A 26,126-nucleotide genomic window follows, 5' to 3' on the forward strand; every position below is an offset into this window, starting at 1 on the left:
ACTACTGAAGCCTATGTGCCTAAAGCCTGTGCTCTGCAACAAGAGAAGCCACGACAACAAGAAGCCTGTGCACCTCAACGAAGAGTAGCCCCCACTCACTGCAACTAGAGAAAGCCCGTGCACAGCAACAAAGACCCAATGCAGACAAAAATAAATAAATAAATAAACAAACATATATATATATATATATATATATATATATATATATATATGACTAATTCTGTTCCATGTCCACTAACTACCCAACCCTAGTTCTAGTTGATCAATTTTCAAATTCATTCGAGTTGTCAATTTTCATCCATACCTATGCTTTTTAAGTCTTATACATTCACAGAGAAGGTGACCTGGGAGTTTGAAGGAAGGTTTCAGTTGGGTGAAGTGATGGAGGAGCTAGGGAGTTGCAAGGAGAAGGCAGCTTGGAGAAGGCAGAAGGAGGCAGCTTGGTGGCCTGGGGATGGAGGGAAGCAGTGTAGGAAACCAGAAATGACTCCTCCCAGGGTGTGCCTTGGAGGCCATGGCAGATGCCACACCTGGATGGAGACTCATCCTGATTCCTGAGCAGGTGGGCTCATGAGTGAATCACCCTTCTGTGCTCTCATCGTCCACTCCCCACCCTCCCCTAACTCCTGTCTGATCCAATCTTCATGGTCCAGGGCACGGATCTCCCCTACCTGCCCCCTACAATACCCCAGGAGCAAACAACCTGACAGTCACACGACCACATCAAGAAAGTTTAGAGTTGTTGTGGTCTAGATTGGGCGTTGGCAAAATATTTTCTGTAAAGGGGCTATAATAAATACTTTAGGCTCTGCGGGCCATAATGATGTCTGTGGCAATGACAAAACTCTGCCTGTTAGAATGAAAACAGCCATAGACAGTGCTTGATAGGAATGTGCATGGCTGTGTTCGGATAAAACTTTATTGATGGACACAAGTTTGAATGTCATATAATTTTTTTTTTTTTTTTTTTTTTTTGCGGTATGCGGGCCTCTCACTGCTGTGGCCTCTCCCGTTGCGGAGCACAGGCTCCGGACGCGCAGGCTCAGCGGCCATGGCCCACAGGCCCAGCCGCTCTGCGGCATGTGGGATCTTCTCGGACCGGGGCACGAACCCGTGTCCCCTGCATCGGCAGGCGGACTCTCAACCACTGCGCCACCAGGGAAGCCCTGAATGTCATATAATTTTTGTGTGCTATGAAATATTATTCTCCTTTTGATTTTTTCCAACCATTTAAAAATGAAAAAGCCATTCTCACCTAGCAAGCCACTGAAAAACAGGTTGCAGAATGTGGCTGGCTTTTCATTTAGAGCAGGGGTTCTTAACCTAGGCTTGTGGACTGTTGAGTTGAAAGAATTCAGGCAGTCTGTGCAGCTGGGGTAAATTAAAGTTTTATTTTCACTAACCTCTATCTAAAACTTACCATTTTTTTCAATTCTAAACATAATCAACAAATAAAATTAGTTTTAACTGTACTTGTGACTGTGTCACTAATAGAAATCACAGAATACTTTCTTGTTATCTTACAGTGTTTGCAAATATCTCAATGTGTCATTTACATTCAACACTGCTTAGAAATTACAGAATTATTAGGCCAGCCACAAATTCTCATAATTTAATTTTATTACTATATTTATGATGCTTCTATGTCACATTTAAAGATATTTTGCTAACTGCATTTCAATATAATTGGTTTATTTTATAACATATATTTTATTTTGTGCATTTAAAGGTCCTTCTGAGGAGGTGTCCATGGGCTTCACCAGCTGCTAATGGTGTCCATGGAACAAAAATGGTTAAGAAGCTCTGGTCTGAAGAGACTGTCAAGATTCTAGAACCTGATCCTTCCAGGTGTAATCTAGCTAAAGGTAATAGGCTTCAGACTGTTGGATCAAAACCCTGATGGAAATTTCCAATAAAGGTCGCAGTAACAGTTGCTTCCAAAGTCAGGCTAGGAAAGTGCTCATGGGTGAAATATTATAGTCTTTGAATGTACTTGAGGTCCTGCTTACATAAGGAGAGGACTTTTTTTCTTTCTAGAAGAGTTCCACAAAACTGAGGAGAAAATCCTACAGCCACAGACTTCCTGGCACCACTTGCGTTCAAGGTTCAAGGTTAGGACCCTTAGCAATCAGTGATAACAAGGGGCCCTGGACCACACACTGTTCAAAAGATAATGGAGGGCCTCCCTGGTGGCGCAGTGGTTGAGAGTCCGCCTGCCGATGCAGGGGATACGGGTTCGTGCCCCGGTCTGGGAGGATCCCATATGCCGCGGAGCGGCTGGGCCCGTGAGCCATGGCCGCTGGGCCTGCGCATCCGGAGCCTGTGCTCCGCAACAGGAGAGGCCACAACAGTGAGAGGCCCGCATACCGCAAAAAGAAAAAAAAAAAAAAGATAATGGAAACTGCTGGGGGAAAGCATCAGTGCTCCTGGCCTATAGGAGTGAGTTTATTTGGGGAGATGTGGATTAGATGCTTCCGGTACTGTTTCCTGACCCGTCCTTTCAGAGCAGACCCATCTGTCCCTGGAGGAGTGAGTAATAGCCAAAACCTCATGCTGGTTGTATTAGTCCAGAACTCAGACCTATGTCAGATTCTCTTTACTCCTATGAGTCCTGGTACCCCAGATGATTCAAATTGGGCTCCGGGGAGCCCTAGGGATGTCTTGGATGCTCTTGGGGATAAAGGGAGTCAAGGAGAATAGACAAGTTTGGACCCCATCCTTCAGCCCATATTTAGCAAAAATAGTCTGTTTTCTTAAAATCTATTTTATGCCTTTGGTTTCTGAGCAAGGTATTATTTGAAGTATTTGAACTTGAAGCCCTGGTGATGAAAAAAAAAAAAGGTTAAAAATAAAATGAAATACTGATCCTGTCCAACCCTATGCCTAAATCTTGCATCTGAGAGGATTCAGATTTGCTTCAAGGCCTCTGTGGGTTTGGCAAGATGGAGATGCTATTGACTTTTACAGATGTGGTCTTCACAGGGGTGTTGGGGAGCAAAGTTTGGGTGGTACAGGTGGAAGGGCCAATGGGAGGAGAGATGGAGGCAGTGAATATGGGCAGTTCTTTCAATGAATTTTGCTGTAAAAGAGAGTAAAATAAGGGACAGTACCTAAAGGGTAAAGTGGTGTTGAGAGAGAGTTTTGAACCTAAACAAGAGATATTGTAACATGCTTTATTTGCTAATAGGAATGAGTCTTCAGTAGAAAGGGAAAAATAGGTGATGAGGAGAGAAAGGGAATATAAGTATGAGGTCAGTGTCCCTAATAGTTGGGAGGTGTGTGCTGCAGTGCACAGAGCAGAGGTCGCCATGAGACAGGAGTGTGGTCCAGCCCATCCTAACATGAGAGAAGCTGAGAACACAGGCACAGGGCAAGGGGGTTAGATGAGATCACATAAGAAGGTGAGGGAGCAGCATATCATGTTCTTCATGCAAATTCAGTGTCTTGGAACCCAGGATAAAGTCACAGAGAAAATTTCAGACATAGCAATATTCTGCTAAATCCGAGAAAAGGTCATAAAGCTAAAAAAGGATATAGGACAAAATGACGGTATTGAAAAATGATGCATAGAAAATCTATTACAGCAATATATTTAAGTCTAATATATTCGGGGAAAAAAACAAACTCTATTTGGCCTTGTAACCTTGGTTTGCATTTTTCTTAAGAAAACCACTAATAGGACCTGAAATAAACCTTCACTGTGATGTTGTGTGTTACTTCACTTGACCACCAGGCGGAAGAATAACCCATTGTTTTACTTCACTTCCATCTGTAGTCTGGGTACACTGGAAAGCAAGCTTAGCTTTGGACAGTTGTTTTTTTTTTCCTTCCTAGGAACTGAAGGAGAGTATGAGTATTATGAGGATGACCTACACTCCAGTGAATATAGTGGCTTTCCCTGTTGAAAGCCTTCTGTGTTCAGGTAACATTGCAGACATTTGAATTGTGTCATCTCTAAACCTCATATTAATCCAGCAGAGATAGGCATGATTATCCCCATTTTTCAGGTGAGGAGACTGAGGATGGGGGAAGGTTAAGTCACTTCTTCAAACTCACACAGGTAGAAATGAAAATTTATTGTCAGATTGGGATGGGTGCTATGGCCAGTATCCAGGTGAGGATAGGTAAATGCCCATTAGCAGGCAGACCACCCCTCTCCTTACCGATGCCTCCTTAGTGTTGGTCTCCTCTGATGCTGACTTGGCGACCTTCTGGATGATGGGAGCGATGTTGGTGGGGCCATAGAGCTGGAGTTTGGGAAGGCAGCTCTGGTAGGCTTCCACAACTCCTTGAATCCCTGAGGAATTGACAAAGATCAATAGCTAAATAGTCCCCCTAAATATATTTATAATCAAACACACACACACAAATGAAGCATTAACTTCCCCCAAATAGTCCTTATCAATAGCACATTTATGTTCTTAAGATAAAAAAGAAAATACCACATCTGGGCTGGTATTTCTGCCTCCACTCCCACTAAAATCATTTTCTTTATTCATTTTACTTATTTTTTTTTGAAATTGATATGGGAAGAATTTATTAATGAATAATTGTGTTTGCGACAGGATACAAACAAGCTTTTTGTGACAAAGAGAATATTCTAGACCCATTAAAAAATGTCAGTTACAAACCTGTGTATTCCCAAATCTTTTTCTACACTTTCAAAAATAAGGGATTCATATTGGGAATATTTTGCAACCCTACAACTTAAAACTCAGAGAGAAATCATTTTGCTCTAAAATCATTTTCTTTAAAGGTTCAAATCAAAAGCGATCATTTCCACCAATGTCTCCCTTATGTCTCATACACAGTAGGTTTCATTAGATCCTCCTATTGTAATGAAGCCAACATTGTACCCATTTTACAGTTAAGAAACTGAGACCCAGAGAGGTTTGCTGCAGACTCAGGATTCACACCCAGGTGTGTCTGGCTCTAAGGGCCATGCTCACAGCTTTAACATCCCTCTCATTTTCACACCATTTCACACCATCCTGTTGACTCCAGTATAACCACCCCGGGCCACCTATGTGAGTGATGTGTACCCACAACCGTCTCTCCAGATGTTAAAGTCCTTGTGGGTAGGAATTGTGACTTTCTTTCTCATGAGCTTGAGGCAGGTCGGGCACATGGTAGCTGCTCCCCAAATGTGTGATGAATGAGCAAAATGACGGTCACAGTCATCTGACAGGGACTGTAGTACAAGTGAGTGACGTCCATCAGCACGGGCACCCCTCATTTAAGGGGGGCTTCCATCCAAGAGATCATGACGGGTGGGCTCTGCTGGAAGAGGCAGCCCTGCTAGTGTAGCTCCTCCCAGCATAAGTCTTGGCTGCACACTGAATGTTCTAACTGTGATCCCACAGAGACAGTCCCATTACCAATGAGTTTTGTTCAAATGGTCCCCTCTGTGTCTGTGCCTGTGTTACCTCTCTCTTCCCGTTTCATCTCATCCTCCTGCACCCCTTTCTACCCTGAAACAGCACACTGGTCCTGTTTTAAGCCAGAGAGACCCACAAAGCCCCTCCTGTGATTGTTTTCCTGTCACATCCGGCCAACCAGATTTTGGGCATCTTGGATGAGCAAGTTGTGTTCTGTTCTGCCTTTATACACATGCATGTAACAAAATGTGTATGAAAATGACTGAAAATGCTTCATTCTCTTTGTCCTGCCCCAAAGTCTGCCATTCTAAAGACAGGTGCCAAAAATCATTACATAGCCTGGTTTTGAAGTTAAGTGATGTGGAACAGAAGCTCTTTATCTGTTTTGGTTTTTGAGGTTTTGCCTAAGATAAGCAAGTCTGAGTTCTCTTCCAAAAATACCAGGCAGGTGAATTCTAAGATGTGAAATGGGTTAACACTGGATATGTCCTTCATTCTGCTTTGATGGAAAACCATTCTTACAGTTGAAGAGTGGGAATGGTTTGAGATGAGGGAAGCCTAAACTGTAATAAACTTGGCGTGAGGGATGGTGAGAGGGAATAAGGGCAGAATGGAGATCTGGTCTCATAGGTTGTTGCGTGCAGACCCGGGGATATTGATGTCATGTTCTTGGACAGTTAGTGCCAAATTTGTGAAAGAAACTGCGGGATGTGTTACATCACCCACAGGATCTGAATTAACCCTGTTCAGCCCCTTCCTCCTCTACAGGAAGGAGGAGAGACACAGACATTTCCATCAGCCCACTGCAAAAATGTCTTACCATTTTCATAGCAACAGGTGTACTTGGCTCTATTTATTATTTAGAAATCAGGAAAAATGATTCTAGGATACAATTTATCATCATAGTCATCATCATTATTTTGTGGAATGTCTTGGGGAATTTCTAGCTGGAAATAACATAATACAGACCAAAGCCTTTGAGAAGGCTCTTTCTGGCACAATACCATTAAGTGACTTGTTTGAAGTTGCTGCGGGCATATCCTTTGCCAACATGCTGAAAGTGTCACATGATCTCCACGCTTCCCCCTTTCCTTATTACTCCACAGAGAGGAAGTTGTGCAAAATAAATATTTGATGACAACTTGGAAAGCAGAAAGAGGGGTACCTCATCACTGCCCATCAGGTGACCCTTCCCTCAAATTTTTTTTTTTTTTTGGCCAGAAGAATCCAGAATTGGAATCAATATTCTTGCTGTAAGCTCAAGGTCTCTTCTGCATTCTGTCTTTTCCAGCTCTTACATCTCTGCTCTGTTGTGGCCTTCAGAGTAGTGTGTTTATTTGGGTCCAGCCAGCCTACTTCTCCTCTGTGGACAATCATCACTGACATACTGCATCAAGAGAGAGAAACTAAAATGGGAAAAGTACGAAGGGAAGGGCTGTGAAACACTGACTTCCTTTCACGTTGTGATTTACCTGCACATTCTGGGTTGTCTTCATTAAAGTTGATTGCGAAGTCGTGAGATACCTGGACACCAATTAAAATTTACAAAAGGAAAAAAGGAGAATGAGAACATTAATCCAGTAAGGAGGCACTAGGGCTTAGAGTTTGCCAACAGATGCTCATTACATTCATTATGTGTCAAGCAGCGGGAACCATTTTAAGCCTTTACACAATCACTCTGAGATGGAGGGTGGATTCTAAGCTCCCTGTGGAGTTGAGGTGACAGGGAGATTTTTCTAGAATCAGATAAATGCTGGCAGGAGGGGGAGAATAAGGCATATGAAAAAAAAATCCAAGAAAATATTCCATAAAAATGTAACTCCAAATAGCTTCCTGATAGAAGTGGCCACAGACCAGAGACTTAGATTTGGTTGAGTTCTATTTGGACCCAGTGATTAAAAAATGATAACTCAATAACCTAAGCTGTCTGCTTGACATGGCCATGGTTACAAAGGCTCCAGCAAAGCTGTTGACATTTAAGACTCATTCTAACATAATATACAGAGCTGCCAGGCAGGAGGATTTTCACATACATACAGGTAAAAATAGACTCTTGCTTTTGGAAAAGTAATAAAGTAATAATTACAACACAAATTCCTCTACCTGGCAGGACATATGTACAAGGTCAAATAATATGTGGTTTATTTTTTTCTTTCTAAAACCTGATAAAATAAGAGGGGTGTCCTGGCATCTAGACATTTTTATTGGGTCACTTGGAATTTTACTGAGACTTCCATTTCAAAGGCTGTTTCCCACAGGACTGACTCTCTGGGGCCTAGAAAATAGGTCATTGTGTTAAAAGACCCCTCTTTTCTCAGTGGGGGTCAGAGCTGATGCTGTTCGTGCCTCGCTCACACTCCCTTGCCCTTGGCTTTTCCAGGCAACTCAACTGACTGCCAACCATCCTGCGTGCTTTATTTACCTTAAGTTTTTCTTGGGCTTCCAGAGCCTGCTTTGCCTGCCCAAGTGACAGGCCAAACATGGTGGGGAATTAATGTCCCCTGGGAGTAATGTCCCCAGGGAGTAGCTCTTCATCATGGGCTGATGGGAGGTGGTGTGTCAATATCCCAGGTCTCTTACCCCTTGGGGTCTGTGTGTGCTCTGCATTGTCTCCCGGGATTCAGCTCTGGCTGTCCATGCTGGTAATGGCTTGTTAGTAAACCCTATGTTGACTTCTCTCCATTTCCCCACTCCCTACTGAGGTTTCCTCCACCTCTCAAATAAACTGCTTGCCTCCAAATCCTTGTCGCAAGGTCCCAGGAGAGCACAAACTAAGGCGGAGGTGCTTGTGGCTCAGTTTCAATGCAAACTGAGATTTTATCCTCAAGAAGTAAGTCATGGTAATTTTGTAAACACTCTAGGGGGCACCTGAGTTGCTGAGACCATCAGGGCCTGTCTAGGGCAGAGGGGAGATGAGGCATGGAAAAGGGTATCTGAATGGCTTTGGGGGAGCAGAGTGAGAATACGTAAGGGGTGACTGTTAGGGCAGCAGTAATAAGTTAGCTGCCAGTCAGAGTGGAGCCAGGGGATCAGGACTTTAGCAAACAGCAAGAAGAAGAAGTTGCTTCAGGAGGGTGACCAGGCAGATGTCAGGCATGAGGACAGGAAGGCCTGGAGCCAGGTATGCTGCACACCTTTGTCCTCAGCCCCACTGGGTCAAGCTGAGACCGGAAGGCTGTCTGGGGGGATGTGAGGAGGACACTCAAGCATCTCAGGGCAGCTGGACTGGTGGTTGTCCAGGTGCATTCCAGGCTCGAGACTCAGCACCTCTGTGAGGAAGGTGGGCACCCACCCGCCCACATTCTGGAACTGATATCCCATCTGAAGGGGACTGAATCTCCTGAGCTCTGGCTAATACTTTTATGTGTAATCTTTTAATTATAGTGTTATCAGGCCTTTCAGTTTTTCCAGAGAAACCAGAAATCTGACATTTTGTATGAAATTGTCTAATTCTTAAAAAAAAAAAAAAAACTGTGTGTCAAATAGAATATGGCCTGACTAATGTCTATAGGCAACCAGTCGACAGCTCTTGTTCTATATTCTTCCCCCACAATGTACTCATTTCTGACAAATGCTTCTAGAATTCTGTAGCATGGTCGGCAGGAAGGCCAGTGTGGGCTGCAAAGCAAACAAGGAGGAGGACAGGTCAGGGAGATAGGCTACTCCATCATCTCTCACTCCAGCAGGAAAAGGGAGGTGAACTCCCTCTTTCACTGAAGGCCCTTGGTCTGATGGCTCTGGGGTGGAAGCAAAAGTTGGCACCTGCCTCCTGCTGTGCAGCTCAGACAAGGTCAGTAAAAGAGAAATTGATGACTGGGTGGTATTGCTTGCACTTAGCTGGGACCTCAGAGGCTTCCTGAGGCTGCAGCAGGAGCCCTGCTCCTCTCCAAGGTTCTCCCACCTGGGAGGCTGAGTCCCCTGTGGAGTGTCCCACAGGGCCATCTGGTATACCATGGGAGAATGCCTCAGTTCCACTGCAGCACAAATCTCTCCACGTACAGTCTCTGCCTTCTTTGTGAGAAATCGGCATCGAGACCAAATAGGATTCCAGTGTCTTTACATGAGCCTTTCAGCTCCAGATTCTCTGAGCTCGAGCAGTGCTTTCTTCAGGATTTTTCTCTGTCTCCCACAAAAGACTGGTGCTTAGGGACTTGGGATGAAAGAGTCTGTAGACCTCACTGTCATAGACTTTCACTGTCAACATGGTCAATAGGGTCTTTCTCCAGGGGAGATCTGAATACATGGGTTCTGAGCCACTGGAGATCAACTTCTGAGTGTTTCCACAGTCTCTGACTATGTCTATAAGAAGCTAAACAATGGAACACTTCATTTGGAAATGACTCTGAGAAGGCCAATACAGAATACCAGGAGATTGGCTGTCATCAAAACAGAGGCTCCGAGGAGCTAATCTCACTGGTTCTGAAGACCACTTCTGCCTCTTTGGGCCCTTACATAATTATTTCAAAGGTCGAAAGAGTGAGACTCCTGTGAGGGAAACCCAACTCATCCTTTGTTTATAGCAAAACACTCACTCACCGTGTACTCTGGGGGTATCCTGGCACCGAACCCAAAGGCTGGGAACATTTTGTCACTGAAATTAAAAAAAAGAAGTTGCTACATTTGTCCATTTAATGAGGAAGAAAAACACGAACTTGCATTACCTTGCTAGAATAGGTCATTTTGCCAAATAATGACTCGTGCTTCTTGATTACCTGTGGTAACAGGGGATAGCAATAGTGTGAGCAACTAAAATCAAGAAATAATCCCCAAAGTTCATCATTTTACTGCTTTCCTATACTATAGGTGAGACGATGGGCAGGAGAAGAATAAACACTGATTGGCACTACAATATGCCAGATATGATGCTAGGCCATGTACATACTTAGTTAATTTTCACACAATGTTTGAAGGTCCACCTACTTATTATTCTTGTTTTACTGATGAATAAACTGAGTCTCAGAAAGGCTAAGAAAATGACCTAAGATGTTTACCAGCAAGCACTGTGTGATTCCAAAGCCCATGCCTTTTCTATTATACCATCATAACTTACTGATTATGTACAGCATTAAATGTGATTTCCTCATGCACGTCCCATAACTGGGCCTCTTGACCAGATCACAAATAAGACTCTTCTTAAGCAAAATTTGTGCTGTCAGGGGATTGTTGCAGTGGGGCTCTGGAGTATTGCTATTGGAAGAAGACATGCCCCCCTCAGGCTATCTACCTTTTACTTTCTCTCCCATTAAAAACACAACTGAGATTTGTTCTTGGAACAGTTCCTCCATTTCGCAGTTCTTGCAGAGCCAGCCAAGGAGAAAAGGAAACTCAGATAAGGGCTCACTGTCCCAGAATGTCTCTGGATGCAAAAGGGGAGCCCCAAGCTGAGAAGTCAAAGGATCAAAGCCAGACTGTCACCCGTCACTATCTAACTGATTTAGAGGTCATCAGTAGCCAATGATGGCTTTGATAGAACTTCACCAAAATACAGCCCATTTGACCAAATTTGGGGTAGGGGTTGAGAGGTACAGGGAAACCAGAATTCTCTGAAATCAATGTCTAAATTTGCCAGAAAATCACCAGTTCCCTCTTTCCCTTTCTGTTGTGTGAATATGGGCTTCGTGGGGCATTGCATCTAGCAGGTATTAGAAAAGGTATTAATGATGGTAACTAAGAAATCATAAAATCTTATAAAGGATTAGCCACAGCTCTGAGAAAAAAAAATACTTCTGGTCCTTGGAAATACTGAAATACTTTGTCTCAGAAATTCCTTCTTAGCCAAGACAAAGGTGAGCAAATGTGGGGAGGAATCAGCAAGGGAGATTTTAGAGGTGCTTTCTAGTTAAGTCTGGAAGAAAACTGTTCTGGGTGGAGGATGGGTCTTGCTTCTTCCAACTTGGATGGCTCAGAAGTCAAAGCAGAGAAACCTAGAAGGCTCTACACTTTTTAATTTCTTTGATAAGTTTAGGAGGGGTGAGATTTAATATTCCACCCATTTCTAATCACAAAACCAGTGTTCCAGACATAATGATATTCCTTTTAACCCTTCAAGCCACCCTTGCGAATTTAAGCTTGCTGAGCATGATGCACTGTTATATAACTGAGTTTCAAGAGTAGGGAGGTAGGGAAAATGCTTCACCTACAAGGGGAAAAATTAATGAGTCAGGAGAGCATCAGTTCTCTGTAGTCACAAAGACTCTAATAAACATACTAAAGAAAAATATTCAAGCCTAAGCACAATAGATTTAAGCATTCATTTTCCCTGATTAGAAATAAAACTAGGAAGAGAGGAGTCTTATTATGCAAGAGTCAGGGGAAGGCAAGCTGAGCACACAAGCAAGCATCAGCATGCCAAAACATCAGGGAACTTAAGATAGGATCCAGCAGCACTGAGTAAAGGGGTCATTTAGAAATTATTGAGGACTTGATTGGTAGAAACTTCCAACCTGGAAAGTTCAGGGCAGATCACCACATTGCTGAAGGCAGTATTTCTTACTATTGGAATAAAATAATATAAAATACTATCTAAGAGCCCAGGGTCTTCAGTGGCAATGAGCTTGCTGTCTTGAACTTCTTAGGGAAAGACCTTGATCAGATGATCTGCAGATGGAAGATGCATTTTTACCCTCCCTGGTAAGGAAAAGTGGGCTAAAGCAAGAGATTAATAAAAGAAAAGACAAACGACTGCATCCATAAGGAAATGGAGATGAACTCAGAGCAAAATAGCATTTCAGAACAACTAGACATTTAATAAAGGCTGTTCTCTAAAGCAGTGGTCTTAAAGCTAGGGTACATGGAAATGCAAAGCTCTTCGAGGGATATGAGAGCATGGCTTCTTTGTTTTTAAAGGAAATCAGTATTCAGTTCCTCTACCTCCCCACTGAAATTACTGAAATTCATCTTCTGGGAACATCTCTGATGGAAATACCTGCTCCTCATTCACACCTCCCCTCTCCCAATTAACCTCCGCTCACCCACTAGGAATTTCAGCCACCATGGTGCGTTGCTCCCGAGTGGAAAAGCTCCACAGAAGAAAATAAAGAGATACTTCCTGATGTGAATGACTCACTAGCAAACAAATCCTTTTGTAAGTCAGGTACTTGCTCATTTTTGCTTTAAAAAAATTGTAGGAAGTGCTGATGTCAGGCGGTAGATCATTAAAAATACCTTTTGATGATAGATATGTAATTTTTTGGTATAAAACTTAGAATTGAAATAATTACATAATGCTCATAGGCAAAATCTTTCCATTACCATGGACTTATAAAAACAAGCTTTCTTAGTATTTACATTGATAAAAACAAAAAATTGGATTAGAATTGATGCTAGATTTTCCCATTCTGGTCATAGGTAGCAGTCATCTACAGATATGTAAACTAATTGGGAAAATAACCTACTATCTGTTTCATTAAGATTTTTTCATTTCTATTTTTTATAGACAATAATCAGGTGTTGAAATTTCACAAATATTTATGATCAATTACACACTAATAAGGATTATAATAAAAACTAAACCAGAAGATATTTTTTAAATACTTTGAATCTTTTCATTACAGTGAATTTTAGAGATTGGAAACTTAAAAATTTATATTCATATTTTAATTAGAGACATGTGTGATACAGTGATCAATAAAGGAATTTCAAACCAAATTTTTTTTTTTTTTTTTTTTTTTGCGGTATGCGGGCCTCTCACTGTTGTGGCCTCTCCCGTTGCGGAGCACAGGCTCCGGATGCGCAGGCCCAGCGGCCATGGCTCACGGGCCCAGCCGCTCCGCGGCATACGGGATCCTCCCAGACCGGGGCACGAACCCGCATCCCCCGCATCGGCAGGCGGACCCCCAACCACTGCGCCACCAGGGAGGCCCCTCAAACCAAATTTTTAAAGATACATTGGAATGAAGTTCTATGGGGGAAGGGAATGTAAATATGAGTTCAAGAAAAAGAAGAAACAAAATTCTCAGCTCAAACTGATGAAAGTGTTCGCGCATTTTTTAAATGGACGATGGTGGGTATCAAATAGCTATGGCATTTAGATTCTGCTGGATGCATTTGCAAGAGTTAGGTAAGAGTTTTATTTTTAAATGTCCATATTTACATTACACTAGAATTTTCATTCTTTGTCACTATTTAAACTCTTGATGGAACATGTTAGATTGCAATGCAAAAGTGTGTGAGGGCTATATGTTTTAACACTATTTTTAGGAGTATGTGAGCCAAAACATTTTAAAGGTCATTGGTCCAAAATAACTTTTAAGTCTGACACTATGGTCCTTTTCCCTTTTGTGTAAGAGTATTAAAGAAAATAGCCTCTATCACTTATCAAGTATGTACAAAAGGCAAAACTTTTGTATCTGATCCTTACAACCACTCTGCAGGGGAAGTTAGATAAACCTCTCATTTGCAGTCAAGGAAACCAAAGCCCAGTATAACCTCAGGAGAATAAAGGGAGCAGAGCTGGGATCTGAACCCCAGCCCTCCTGTCACCAGGACCCTGTTGACTCTGCCCTTCATAGGAGGTTGGTCTGGTCTAATGATTCAGAATAGTGTGCTAATAACAACAAAGAAGAGAATTAGCAGAACTCGCCACCCCCAGGAGGCCCTCCTCAACTGTCAATCTCTCTTCCCACAAAGGATAGAGTTAATCCTTCCTTCCTTATGCGTCCCCATCCTTACCTAGGCCATGTAGGGCTGTGATTCATTTATGTGCCTTTCTCTCCCATGAGACTGTGAGCCACTTGAGGGGAAACCGTACTTATTAATCTCTCTGTGCCTTTACAGCACTGCGTGAAGGGCCTGGCACCCAGTAGGTCCTCAGCCGCTCCATCTCACCTATCTCTCCCAATTTGACTCTGGGTCTCAACCCTGGATGCCCACTGGAATTAAAAAACTCTGATCCTCAGGATGTGCACCAGACTAATTAAATCAGGGTGTCTGGGGGTAGGGCCCAGGTACCAGCTTGTTTTAAGGCTTCCTGAGTGGTTCCAATGTGGAGCCAAGGTTGAGAACAATGGACTGGTGTCAGCAGAGTGGAAAAGGTAGCACTGTGATGTGACCCTGCCTTCCGACTTCTAACCCAACCCTCGGCACTCGAACTGCACTGTGTCAGTTCTAACCTTGCCTCCGCACTGCTCTGAGCACACCTCAGAGGAGATGCCTGCCTCAGTGGTTTCCAGTACCCCTGCCTTATTCTGGGGTGGCCAAGCCTATCAAACGTCAGCATGTATTTGCGAGAAATGTACCGTATTTATACTCTCTTGGTAGCAGTTAGACCAGCCTTTCTGTGAGGGACATGGCAGGTGGTCAGAGACTCACATCTCTGCTGAGCCCAAGGAATGGATACCATCTTGGCCTTGAGCAGCCTAAAGAGACCAGGTTGTTCGTAGGAGCTGGGGAAGGGCTATAACCAACCGGGAACAGATGAGTTCGTTTGTGAGCGCACGTTCTTGGGGAGCTGGAGGGGAGAGAGGGCAGGGGTCTCTCTCTCAGAGGTGCAGAGAAAATTAGCTGGTAGGGCTGCCTTCCGGGCTCAGGACCTGAGTCTGGCCTCCCCTCAAGGCCACCCTGAGAACTCCGAGCTTCACGCGTCTCTCAAGCTGTTCAGCTTCACGGATCAGCTCATCATGTCCCGTGAATAGTGACTGTACAAGGCAGGAAGAAAACCCTTGGCTGTCAGAGGCTGGGAGGAATTTCCAAGCCTCCTGGGGATTAAAAACCTCCGTGTCGCTGCAGGAGGGGGAAAGGCGCCTTCTGTCAGTTTTTATTGAAGTGTTTCTTTTTGAGCAACAACCTCACTGACTTTGATGCAAGAATAAATTAATTGCAAAACCCCGACTTGAAACGTCCTGAATTCCTGTCTATTGTCTTTCCACCCACACAGAGGAGAAGCGGTGGAACCTTGTCAGTTTTCAAGAAGCGATTAGTGTGCCCATTTCAATGCTGAGGTGCCTTCTTTATATGAAAAATAAAAAAGCTCCACTGAGCTGAAGAAACCTGATTTTCTTGGCCAGTTGGGGCTGACAACTTTGGTATTTTATTTTTAAATTTTTAAAAGAATCATTTGCAATGATTCTTCATGTAACCCCAAAAGTGTCATCTCTTACTTTTAGAATGAATCGGTATTTTTGAGGGAATACAAAATCCTCCCCAGGCTTTGTCTGGCTCACGTTATAAAGGGATAACAGCTCTAAAAGATGTGCAGGTCCCTCTGACTGTTGTATCTGCATCTTTCATGCAAGGTAATCAGGAAACAGAAGTTCTGCCGCTTGTCCAGTAAATCTGCTGCAGAACCGCAGCAAGGACTCTGGGTGTCAGCATCTTAATTTCTGGCCAGGCCACCAAATCTCCTCTTTGGAATTCATTATTACACTGCCTTGTGCCTTGCAGAGTCGGTCAGAGTCAACTTTATTACTAAGCAGCTATTGTGTTGTATTAAGTGCTTTTACCTACTTTATCTCTTTTATGAGAATTTCAACATTTAAAAGTTATTAAGAATCCAGATGTTCCCTCTCTTCCTTCTTCTCTCATATGGACACACTTGTGTGTGTGTGTGTGTGTGTGTGTGTGTGTGTGAGTGTATGTGAGAGTGAGAGAGAGAGAAAGGAGAGAATTACTGTGTTGTTGTTTTGGGGATGTTTGGAGAAGTTTCTGACAGTGAGGATGCAATATATGTCCATCTTTTCCCTCCTTGGTAGAAATCTCCATATGACACGAGCCTCTCTAAGAACCTCCCCGAATTGGGGCCTAAAGAAATCAGAGCTGAGATTCAAGTTGTCTTCACAGACAATATTTCAAGGTTAAGTACAAGTATCATTTCAACAAGGTAATTAAAAATGTTATTATTGCCCTCTGTTCCAAACATAGAAAAGAGGAAGCGTTAGCAGGGGCCTTGTGTTTAGAAATGTCAGATTTGACTGTACATGTTCATTCATCCCCAACTGGCTTCACACCCATCTGAGTTATTGGTGATGAACAATATGAATCCAGAGACTCGCCAGTGGGAAGTCCACTGCTGGAAGCTTTCCTATTACCTGTCCTTTTCGTTTCTCTGCCCTTTCTGGTCACTAGGTTGTGTCACTCCCTGTGGTGTCTGGGTATCAGGTTATCATGGTTTATAACCAATTATGAGACTAGAAAGAACAGAAATCAGGCTATTCCATGAAATCTCCCTGAAACCGGAGGACAGAGTCACTTTCTTTATTTTCCTGGTTTAATAGGTCAATTAGTTGCTGCTCATTACTAACTAGTCCTATATTACAATCAGACCAGGCTGTCAACTGAGATTTACCCATATTTATATTTACACTGGTTCTACTTCAAAGAGCCTTCTTGATCAAACATGTGAACAACTTCACCTCAATCTGGAAATAATAGAAAGGCAGAATAAATTCAGTTCAATGTAATTTATGTAAATCACGTCTTACAGGGAATTCTCTTGGTGGGCAAGGTCAATATTTATTATCAAGTAAAAATAAATGTAATACTGATCTGATCTCAAAATCGTGTTTTCTATACAGACTTACAAACACATACACACATTGTTGTGGGCACACACACACCTTCTGTTAAAGTTACCAACAGCTTTTGAGGTCCATGAAACCCCACTCTTACGAGCTTATGCTGTGGAATGAGCTGGATCTGGGTTTAACTCCTGCCCCTGGGCGTGGAGCAGAGCACAGGTCACTTCACCTCCCTGCACAGTTTTCCTCTTCTGTTAAACAACACCCGTGACAGGATGTTTAATGTGAGGATCAGATAGAACAGTGCCCAATAAACCAGTGCTTCTCAAACTCCAAAGTGCACACGAATCCTCTGGGAATCTTGTTACAATGCAGGTGCTGATTCAGATTCTCAAGTGGGACTTGATGAAGTTCCTAGGTGACGCTATGCTGCTGGTCCATGAACCAAACTTTCAGTAGCAAGGCACATACTGAAATTACAAAAGGGAAACCAAAATTGCTATCCAGTGGTCCTGCCAGCCAAGTAAGAGAAGAAAGCTAAGAAAGGATTGTTTTGGTGGTCAATGTGAGCTTGGCATGAACTCAGTTTCTCTAGGTGTGGAGAGGATAACACATTTGGGACAAAGCTTTATTCTGTCCCCTCATGAGCCTCAGCATAACTTCATTTCCATTCTTTGGCCCAGGGTCAGGCAAGGGCCACAGGAACCCACAGAGATGAGGAGTCTCATACCTGTCATAGTCTTGGCAAATCTCCCCCACAGCCACCAAGGCCTTCAGGTACTCATTGGGCTGGTAGGGGTGGATGTAGTGCAGGGAACAGCTGTTCCTGGGGTCCCCATTCGAGGCCGTGAAATCTATAGCTACCTGGAAGAGAAGATAGGCAAATGGGTGGATTTAAAATGAACACATTTCGTAGGAATTGTGATTAGCCCTGAGAGAGACACAGCCAGAGGGTGGGGTGGGGGTGGGGGAAAGCAGTATGTTACACACCTGCCAATAAGCAGAGTTAGAGAAGAAATTCATCAGCTTTAAAAACTAGTTATTCAAATAATGGAGAGGATGTGGAGAAAAGGGAACCCTCCTGCACTGTTGGTGGGAATGTAAATTGGTGCAGCCAGTATGGAAAACAGTATGGAGGTTCCTCAAAAAACTAAAAATTGAATTACCATATAACCTAGCAGTCCCACTTTTGGACATATATCCAGACAAACTCTATTCTAAAAAGATACATGCACCCCTATGTTCATAGCAGCACTATTCATCATAGCCAAGACGTGGAAACAACCTAAATGTCCATCCACAGATGAATGGATAAAGAAGATGTGGTACATTTATACAATGGAATACTATTCAGCCATAAAAATGAATGAAATAATGCCATTTGCAGCAACATGGATGCAACTAGACATGATCATACTAAGTGAAGTAAGTCAGAAAGAGAAACACAAATACCATAGGATATCACTTACATGTGGAATCTAAAATATGACACAAATGAACTTATCTACGAAACAGACTCACAGACATAGAGAACAGACCTGTGGTTGCCAAGGGTGAAGGGGTATTGGGGAGGGATGGAGTGGGAGTTTGGGATTAGCAGATGTAAACTATTATTTATAGGGTGGATCAACAACAAGGTCCTACTGTATAGCACAGGGAACTATATTTAATATCTTGTGATAAATCATAATGGAAAAGAATATAAAAAATAATGTATATATATGTATAACTCAGTCACTTTGCTGTACAGCAGAAATTAACACAACATTGTGAATCAATTATACTTCAGTAAAAAAACTAGTTATTAATTTGGTTGAGGCCATTTCTATAGTCTTCAACCTCCCTCTCCCCTATGCCCTCCCTTCTCCTTGTCCAAAACGGAACTTGAGATTAAAGTTCAGGTCAGAAAACCCAGCATCTGATCCATGACATCACCAGACAGCAAGTGTAAGGGTGGAATATTGTAATTCACTAAAAAGAGTCCTTAGTGCTCTCTGGGCAGGATGATTCCATCTCTGAGGCCTAGCTGAACTCCCTCAAAACTAAATTCTGTGTTAAAGATGTGGTCTGTATAACAAAGCCACTGTTATTTTCATGAGTGACCAGTTGCAGAGAGAGATGCTGAAGTGGTTATAATAAAATTTCTGCCAGAAGCAGCTCTGTGTAAGGCTCATTCATGTAAAAACTCCCACCCACAACAGAGAAGATGCCTGAAGTCTACAGCGTTGTCAGTGGCAAGTGGAGAAGAGAAACCTCTGTCTGGCTACCTAGTTGGCATTATCTTTGAACTTAAGTTTTTTCTGACACCCTACATCATCATCATCATCTAAATAAAAGTTGACTCACAGGACATTTTTTTTTTTTTTAATTTTGGCTGTGTTGGGTCTTCATTGCAGTGCATGGGCTTCTCTCTAGTTGTGGCGTGTGGGCTCCAGAGCGCGTGAGCTAGTAGCTGTGGTGCGCAGGCTTGGTTGCCCAGAGGCATGTGGGATCTTAGTTCCCCATCAGGGATGGAACCTGTATCCCCTGCATTGGAAGGTGGATTCTTAACCACTGGACCACCAGGGAAGTCCCACACAGGACACTTCTTAACAACAACAACAACAAAATTCTTTAACCTGGGGTGGTGCTAAAACGGGAAGGTGTTCTGATTTCTAATATCATCACCAATTCAATGGAAGTTAACCTAGCAAACACCTCTCCAAAGAAATGCTTAATCTTGGAGGTGGAGAGTGGGGAGAGAGGGATTAAAATGAAAGGAGTTGTAGGGAAATAAAGGAATGTTCATGGTGCATCCAGCTCAGCAGAATCCATTCACTGGCTGACTGATGATAGAAAGGCTCTATTTTCTCTTATGATCTTGTGAAAGACAAATGCTATTTGCATAACATTTGGCAAAATTGCATTATAACAAACCACTGGAATATCTCATTGGATTTAAGGTGGGATGTCAGTTCTGGAAGGACAGAGGAAAGGGGCTATGTGCTCTGTGTCTGCTTCTGAAAGACCAGACTCAGAGTAACATTGATGGAAAAAAATGTCACCTCATCTTATATTGTAAGCCTGCAATCAAATCAAAGTAACTAGAAGAGAAAAAGCATTGACTAACAGTAATTCACTAAAAACCTCTCTCATTTTCCTTTATAGAGTTATTCTTTCATCACTGAATTTTCCCCTTTTCTCCCTCACCCCTCCACAGGACTATGTTGAAAATAAATTTAAGCAGGATTCAAATTCTATTTTCAGAACCTCCAGATGTTTTCAATAAGGGAGTACAAACTGTTAAAACACTAATATAATACTAAGTGTTTCAAAAGAAAAGGTCATATGAGTATTCCCCCAACGCTTAGATGCCCTTACTTTGGACAACAAAGGGAAGAAGGGAGGGGTAACCTCTGTTGAAACCCTACTATGTGTCAGACACCTACACTGGCAGCTTTACAGGCATTGTGTTATTTCATTCTCAAAGAAACTCTGGGAGGTAGAGATTATTATTCCTTTTTATTGATGAATCTGATGCCTAAAGGTGATGAAGGTCACAAAGTCATAGGGGATGGAGCTGGGTTTAAACCCAAAGACTCTGCTCCTTCATCATATCATTATATACCCAAGAGAATGAGTAAGTCTGTGACCCGCATGTGCAGACATCTCGTGGGCATGTTTTATTCTTACGAAGGATGAGGAGGTTTGGCCTGGAGGTAGGGATATTAACCAGGAGGCAACTACATTAATGTAGAAGAGAAGAAATACCTTGAATGAACAACACTTTATGACCAAAGCAACTGTAAAAGGTAGGAAAACGGCAACTAAAGTGTGTGTATATGTGTGTGTGTGTGTGTGCGTGTATGAAGAACAGTGGGAGTTAATTTCTTCTGTACAGCAAAGTGACTCAGTTATACATATATATATATTTTCATATATTTTCCATTATGGTTTGTCACAGGATATTGAAAATATAGTTCTCTGTGCTATACAGTAGGACCTTGTTATTTATCCATTCTATATATAATAATAGTTTGCCTCTGCTAATCCCAGACTCCCATTCCTCCCCTCCTTTACCCCTCCACCTATGTCTGTGAGTTTTTGTTTTGCAGATATGTTGATTTGTATCATATTTTAGATTCCACATATAAGTGATATCATACAGTATAATCAAGTATACTTCAATAAAATAAAAAAACAGAATGGATAAACAACAAAGTCCTACTGTAGAGCACAGGGAACTATATTCAATATCCTGTGATAAACCATAATGGAAAAAAATACGAAAAAGAAAGTATGTATAACTGAATCACTCTGCTATACAGCAAAAATTAATACAACATTGCAAATCAACTACACTTCACTAAAAACATTAAAAAAAAATTTAAAAAGAAAAAAAAAACCAGTGGGAGAATGGGTTACTGAGGACAACTGGGGGTGACCTAAAAGGACCAGTGAAATCCAGTATCTTCTGAGATAGATTTCATCCTGAAGGTGAAACCCAAGCCACTGAAGAAAAGAGAGGAAGACAACACGAACTGTGGTGAAAAGCTAGTTGAAGCAGCAGGAGTGGTGTTGGGGAGCCTACATGCATTTTGTGAACGAGAAGGAGGTGTAAAGCATTCCAGGTCTCACCCATGGGGCCCCAACCAGACAGAGGTCCAGATACATGCAGACAATCCCTGGAAAACTTCTCCAAGGAGGACACTCGAGAGGTACCTGAGAGACAGTGTTTGGAGAAATCAAACATCTCAGGGACTCTTGGATGTACTAAGCTCCAGCACACTCACCATTCTCTGCCTTTTTGTCCTGATGAAACACACTTAAGAGACCATGGAACCTCACATGTGTACATAGTGTTTAGAAGGTAAAAATAGTGCTGGGAAGGCTAGAAGTAAAGCCACCTCTTTCTCTTCTACTGAGGAAAGCACTTTAGAGCTGTAGAAAATTCTAGAGGATGCAAGGATGTTATTATGGAGACAACCTTGATTCTGCTCTGATTTATTAATATCATTGCAAGTATTGCAAATCACTGGGAGGTTTGATATTTTATTATTAATAATGAGTACCTGTGGCTCCCCTCACTTGTGTTTATGATGCCCCTCTTCATGGAGCATCCCAATCTACCTGTGTTTCTTTTTTTTTCTTTTTTTGCGGTATGCGGGCCTTTCACTGTTGTGGCCTATCCCGTTGTGGAGCACAGGCTCCGGACGCGCAGGCCCCGGATGCGCAGGCCCAGCGGCCATGGCTCACGGGCCCAGCTGCTCCGCGGCATGTGGGATCCTCCCGGACCAGGGCACGAACCTGTCTCCCCTGCATCAGCAGGCAGACTTTCAACCACTGCGCCACCAGGGAAGCCCTACCTGTGTTTCTTAATACTGCAACTGACAACCTGTACCATGTGTTGATTACCTGATTGTCAAGGGTATCCTGTGATGACAAAAAATACGCTGGTGTCTTGATGTAAAACCAGAGAATGAAATCAGATAATATAAAGAACAGAGGGAAAAAATTCCATAAAGAAAAATGGCAACTCAAGAAACATAATTGAACATCTTATCTTCCCAGGCATAGGCAAGATCCTCCAAGCATGCAGGCACGAAGTGGCAGCATCTGAGCCCAGGTGTATCACCTGGATGAGTACCTGTAGTATGGGGAGAAGTGGACGTAACATCTGGATGAGCTTAACAGATTTTGGCAACAATCTATACTAAAATTAAAAAAAAAAATCATAGGGCCGGGATTAGGGTAAAATAAGAGAGGTGACTAGGGCATAAGCTCAGGAAGGCACTCATCTGAGCTGACCCTACACTTGCCTGATCTGAGAGTGATGCCTCCTTAAATTCTGCATCCTAGGTGCCTCTCTTTCTTTACTCTGGTCCCAGTGCTGCTATATCTTTTCATTTCTATCAACTCTTCATCCTCAGGCTTGGAATAATTCCCCTACACTTAACAAACTAGGGTGGGGCAGAGATGGTGGTGAGAAGAGGATTGTGATTGAAGATATTAAGCATAGAAAACAAATAGAATTCAGTGACTGAATGTGAAGTTGGATGCCAGTTAGGGAAAGGGAGCGGCCAGATCTCCTTGGGGATGGAGGAGATTATGTAGTGGGGCAACCTGAATTTCAAGGTTAGAAGGAGGTATTGTGCTGCCTGTTCCTGGTGGTCCTGTAGGGACATACAAACATGCCCAATGGAAACTGCTTTTTTTCTGCAGGCAGGCCTCTAGGGTTTCCACTCTTCCCATGGGGATGGCTCCCATGTTTGTGACAACCACAGAGGCTATTCCAGCTCAGGAGATGCTGATGTAACTCTGGGGAAGGGTGTGAACTTAAAAATTACCTGATGAAAAAGGAAATAAACCAATGACCTTTATCACCTACTACTTTCTGTAATTCCCACAGCTCATAAAAATATTTTATCGTTTGACTAGACAGTAAATGGACAGTCTCAGGTACAAGGCAGCTAAAAGATTTTTTTTTTTCCTGGCAACTGATGGTTTCTGGTCTCCTTGATGAGGCTGGAGATAAAATCTCTGTCTTCAGGAGGTGGCCTTCTACCAAGAATTCTCTGCACTCTTTAAGTTAGCATGAGTGCAAAGAGAACAGAGAGAAAGGTTAAGTTTATTTTAAAAAGCAACAGGGAGGCTGTGAAAGATGGAATTAAGTTGAGAAATAAAAGCAGGAAAATGACCGAAAAATGCCAGTTTGCGGAGGAGGCTCCCGGCTCCTGGCTTCCTTAATGTGGCGGGCTTGCAGAGCTGCCGTTTTCATCTTCTGCTATGAAGCATTCAGGAAAGCCTGCGGTTCCGATGTGCGCTCCCATCTTCCCAGCGGGCAGCCCAGGAACAGGCCTCCTTTGTTTCCCCTTCTGCCCAGGAGGTCTCGCTCTTCATTAAGCAGAGCCATGGAGCAGTTTTGCAAAACCTTGTAAAGTAAGAAAGCAAAATCCTTGCTTCCTCCACGCTGCCAAATCCCCAGTGTGGGGAACTGCTTCCAGAAAAGGCTGGACGCTAAAGGTGAGTATCCTTCCTTGGACATTTTTAGCTTCTTACCTGAAACGAGCCCAGGCCTCATATCCCTTCCCTGACGGTGAAAACATGCGCCCTTTGAGAACCTCCCAGATGTTTTCTGGGGAAAGCTGCTGTGAACCCATCTCTGGTTAGCTGCCTGATCTCTCTGCAACCTTTGTGATATCACCTGCTATAGGGCAGCTTTGTTTGTTTGTTTGTTTGTTTTTTAGATTTGTAGACAATTTGGACCTATAAAACAAGACTTGTAGGTGGAGATACTCTTTAGTCTGGACTATTTCTTAAGTAATAGGTTTAATTATTGTGCTGTTTCCTCAAAACCCTATAGCAGGCAAAGAAAGAAGAACCTAGGCCAGATGGGAAAAACCCCAGAGGTTGCCTGGTTCATTTCCTGGAAAGTGAGAAGCATTCTCCTCTTCATCCCAGGATTCATCCTCATTTCTCAGGGTTCTACGCCAGAATCCGTCAGTGTTTAGTCTGGGATATAAATCAGGATTTAAAACTTAAACTGAGACACAGCTTGGGCATAGGATGTCTCAAGTGCGTTAGGGTCAGAAAAGATGACATGAGAGGACCTTTAAGAGGTGCTCTTTTCTTAGGCTTCAAGGTTAAGCTGGGAGAAGCCACATTCAGCTTATTATATCATATTATATTATTAAAATGTAGACTATAAAATCAGAGATAAAGGAAAGCAATACCCTCTAAATTTTTTAAATTTTATTTATTTATTTATTTATTTACTTATTTATTTTGGGCTGTGTTTGGTCTTTGTTGCTGTGTGTGGGCTTTCTCTAATTGCCGCGAGCAGGGGCTACTCTTCCTTGCGGTGTGCGGGCTTCTCATTGCGGTGGTCTCTCTTGCTGCAGAGCACAGGCTCCAGGCGCGCGGGCTTCAGCAGTTGTGGCATGAGGGCTCAGCAGCTCTGGCTTGTGGGCTCTAGAGTGCAGGCTCAGTAGTTGTGGTGCACGGGCCCAGTTGCTCCTTGGCATGTGGGATCTTCCTGGACCAGGGCTCAAACCCGTGTCCCCTGCATTGGCAGGTGGATTCCCAACCACTGCGCCACCAGGGAAGCCCAATACCCTCTTTAATTTTAAAAAAAATTACAGATAATAAAAAGGGCCGCCTGAATATAATAAGAAAGAAATGACGACTCAGGATTCTGCTAGTCTGATAAATCATATTTTTTCTTTTTAGTTATATACAATATATATATATCCAAAATATTTTTTAAATTTATATATAAAACATACAATATAATTATATATAAACATTTAACATAGTTGTAATCATAGGGTAGCTTTGCTTTATGTTCTTTTTTTCTTCACTTAACACTATGACATAAACATATCCTCATGTTATTACCAATCATTATAATTACCCTTAAAATGGCTTTATCATAGTCCACCTAAATGAGGAACTGCGATTTATATAGCTATTACCTTATTGTTGGACATTTGTGTTGCTTACAACCTGTCTCTGTGAAAATTCATTTTACAATGAATATTTTTTTGCATCTGGAAAGGCAATAACTTTCAAAAGAAACGTTGAATTCTACCATTTTCTCTTCAAATGTCTTATGGAGTGGGCCTCGTCTATGTTGTCTGGAGTTGTGTACTTTGTATATGGAATTCTGGTATCTGGTTTTCCTTTCAGCTGCTGTGCCATGTGCCAAACACATGGAACCCAATCTCTCTCCCTCAAGTCTCTGCTTCACCTCTGCTCAGGTCCTCCAAGACCACAACACGACTGTTGCCCCGGAGTCCTTACGACTCAAAGATTCACACGAGGAAAAAAAGTTGTCCACAGGGGTGCCCTTGACATCCTGAAATGGTGTGCAGAATTGGGTGTGTGCACTTTCCAGTGAGAGGATATAGATCTTGTATCAGATTTCAAATGGTCCATGTGACCAAAAAAGAGGAAGAATCATTGACTGGGTTTTTTTAAGCATCCTTTATGTCCTTCCCTCCCCGGGGCCTTCTCTGCTTATTTTATAGCCTAAAACTCCCCTCTTCTCATCCTCAGGTTGCCACTCTCCTTTCCACCTCGTCTTCCCCTCACTGTCGGCCTTCTTGAACGAGTAGTTACACCCACTGTGTTCACCTCCTCACCGTATGTTACACCCCACCTCCTGGGTCTCCTGTCTCATTCTGCTGACGTTGCTCTCCTGAAGATGATTTGTGCCTACTCATCACGTGGCCCAGTCACCGTTTTTCATTCTTCACCTTCTATCTTCTCTTTAGCATATGAGATTATTGCCCCTGATCCTGTAACACTTCCTCCT

The 26,126-nt window shown here is 42.8% G+C and overlaps 1 protein-coding gene across 1 annotated transcript in view; it reads right to left on the minus strand.

Moving 5' to 3' along the window:
* The window catches only part of CPNE4 (copine 4), a gene marked incomplete at its 3' end in the record, with an annotated part of 595,946 nt that overhangs the window by 6,766 nt on the left and 563,054 nt on the right, over positions 1–26,126 (minus strand). The window contains exons 11-14 of the mRNA XM_082625196.1: positions 17,562–17,695; positions 9,915–9,969; positions 6,851–6,902; positions 4,164–4,297 (exon numbers count right to left, since the gene is read on the minus strand). Coding sequence (XP_082481322.1) covers positions 4,164–4,297; positions 6,851–6,902; positions 9,915–9,969; positions 17,562–17,695 — 375 coding nt within the window. The remainder of the gene's footprint in view (positions 1–4,163; positions 4,298–6,850; positions 6,903–9,914; positions 9,970–17,561; positions 17,696–26,126) is intronic.

The sequence above is a fragment of the Mesoplodon mirus genome (assembly GCF_964341445.2).
Source record: "Mesoplodon mirus genome assembly, chromosome: 6".
Taxonomy (NCBI): domain Eukaryota; kingdom Metazoa; phylum Chordata; class Mammalia; order Artiodactyla; family Ziphiidae; genus Mesoplodon; species Mesoplodon mirus.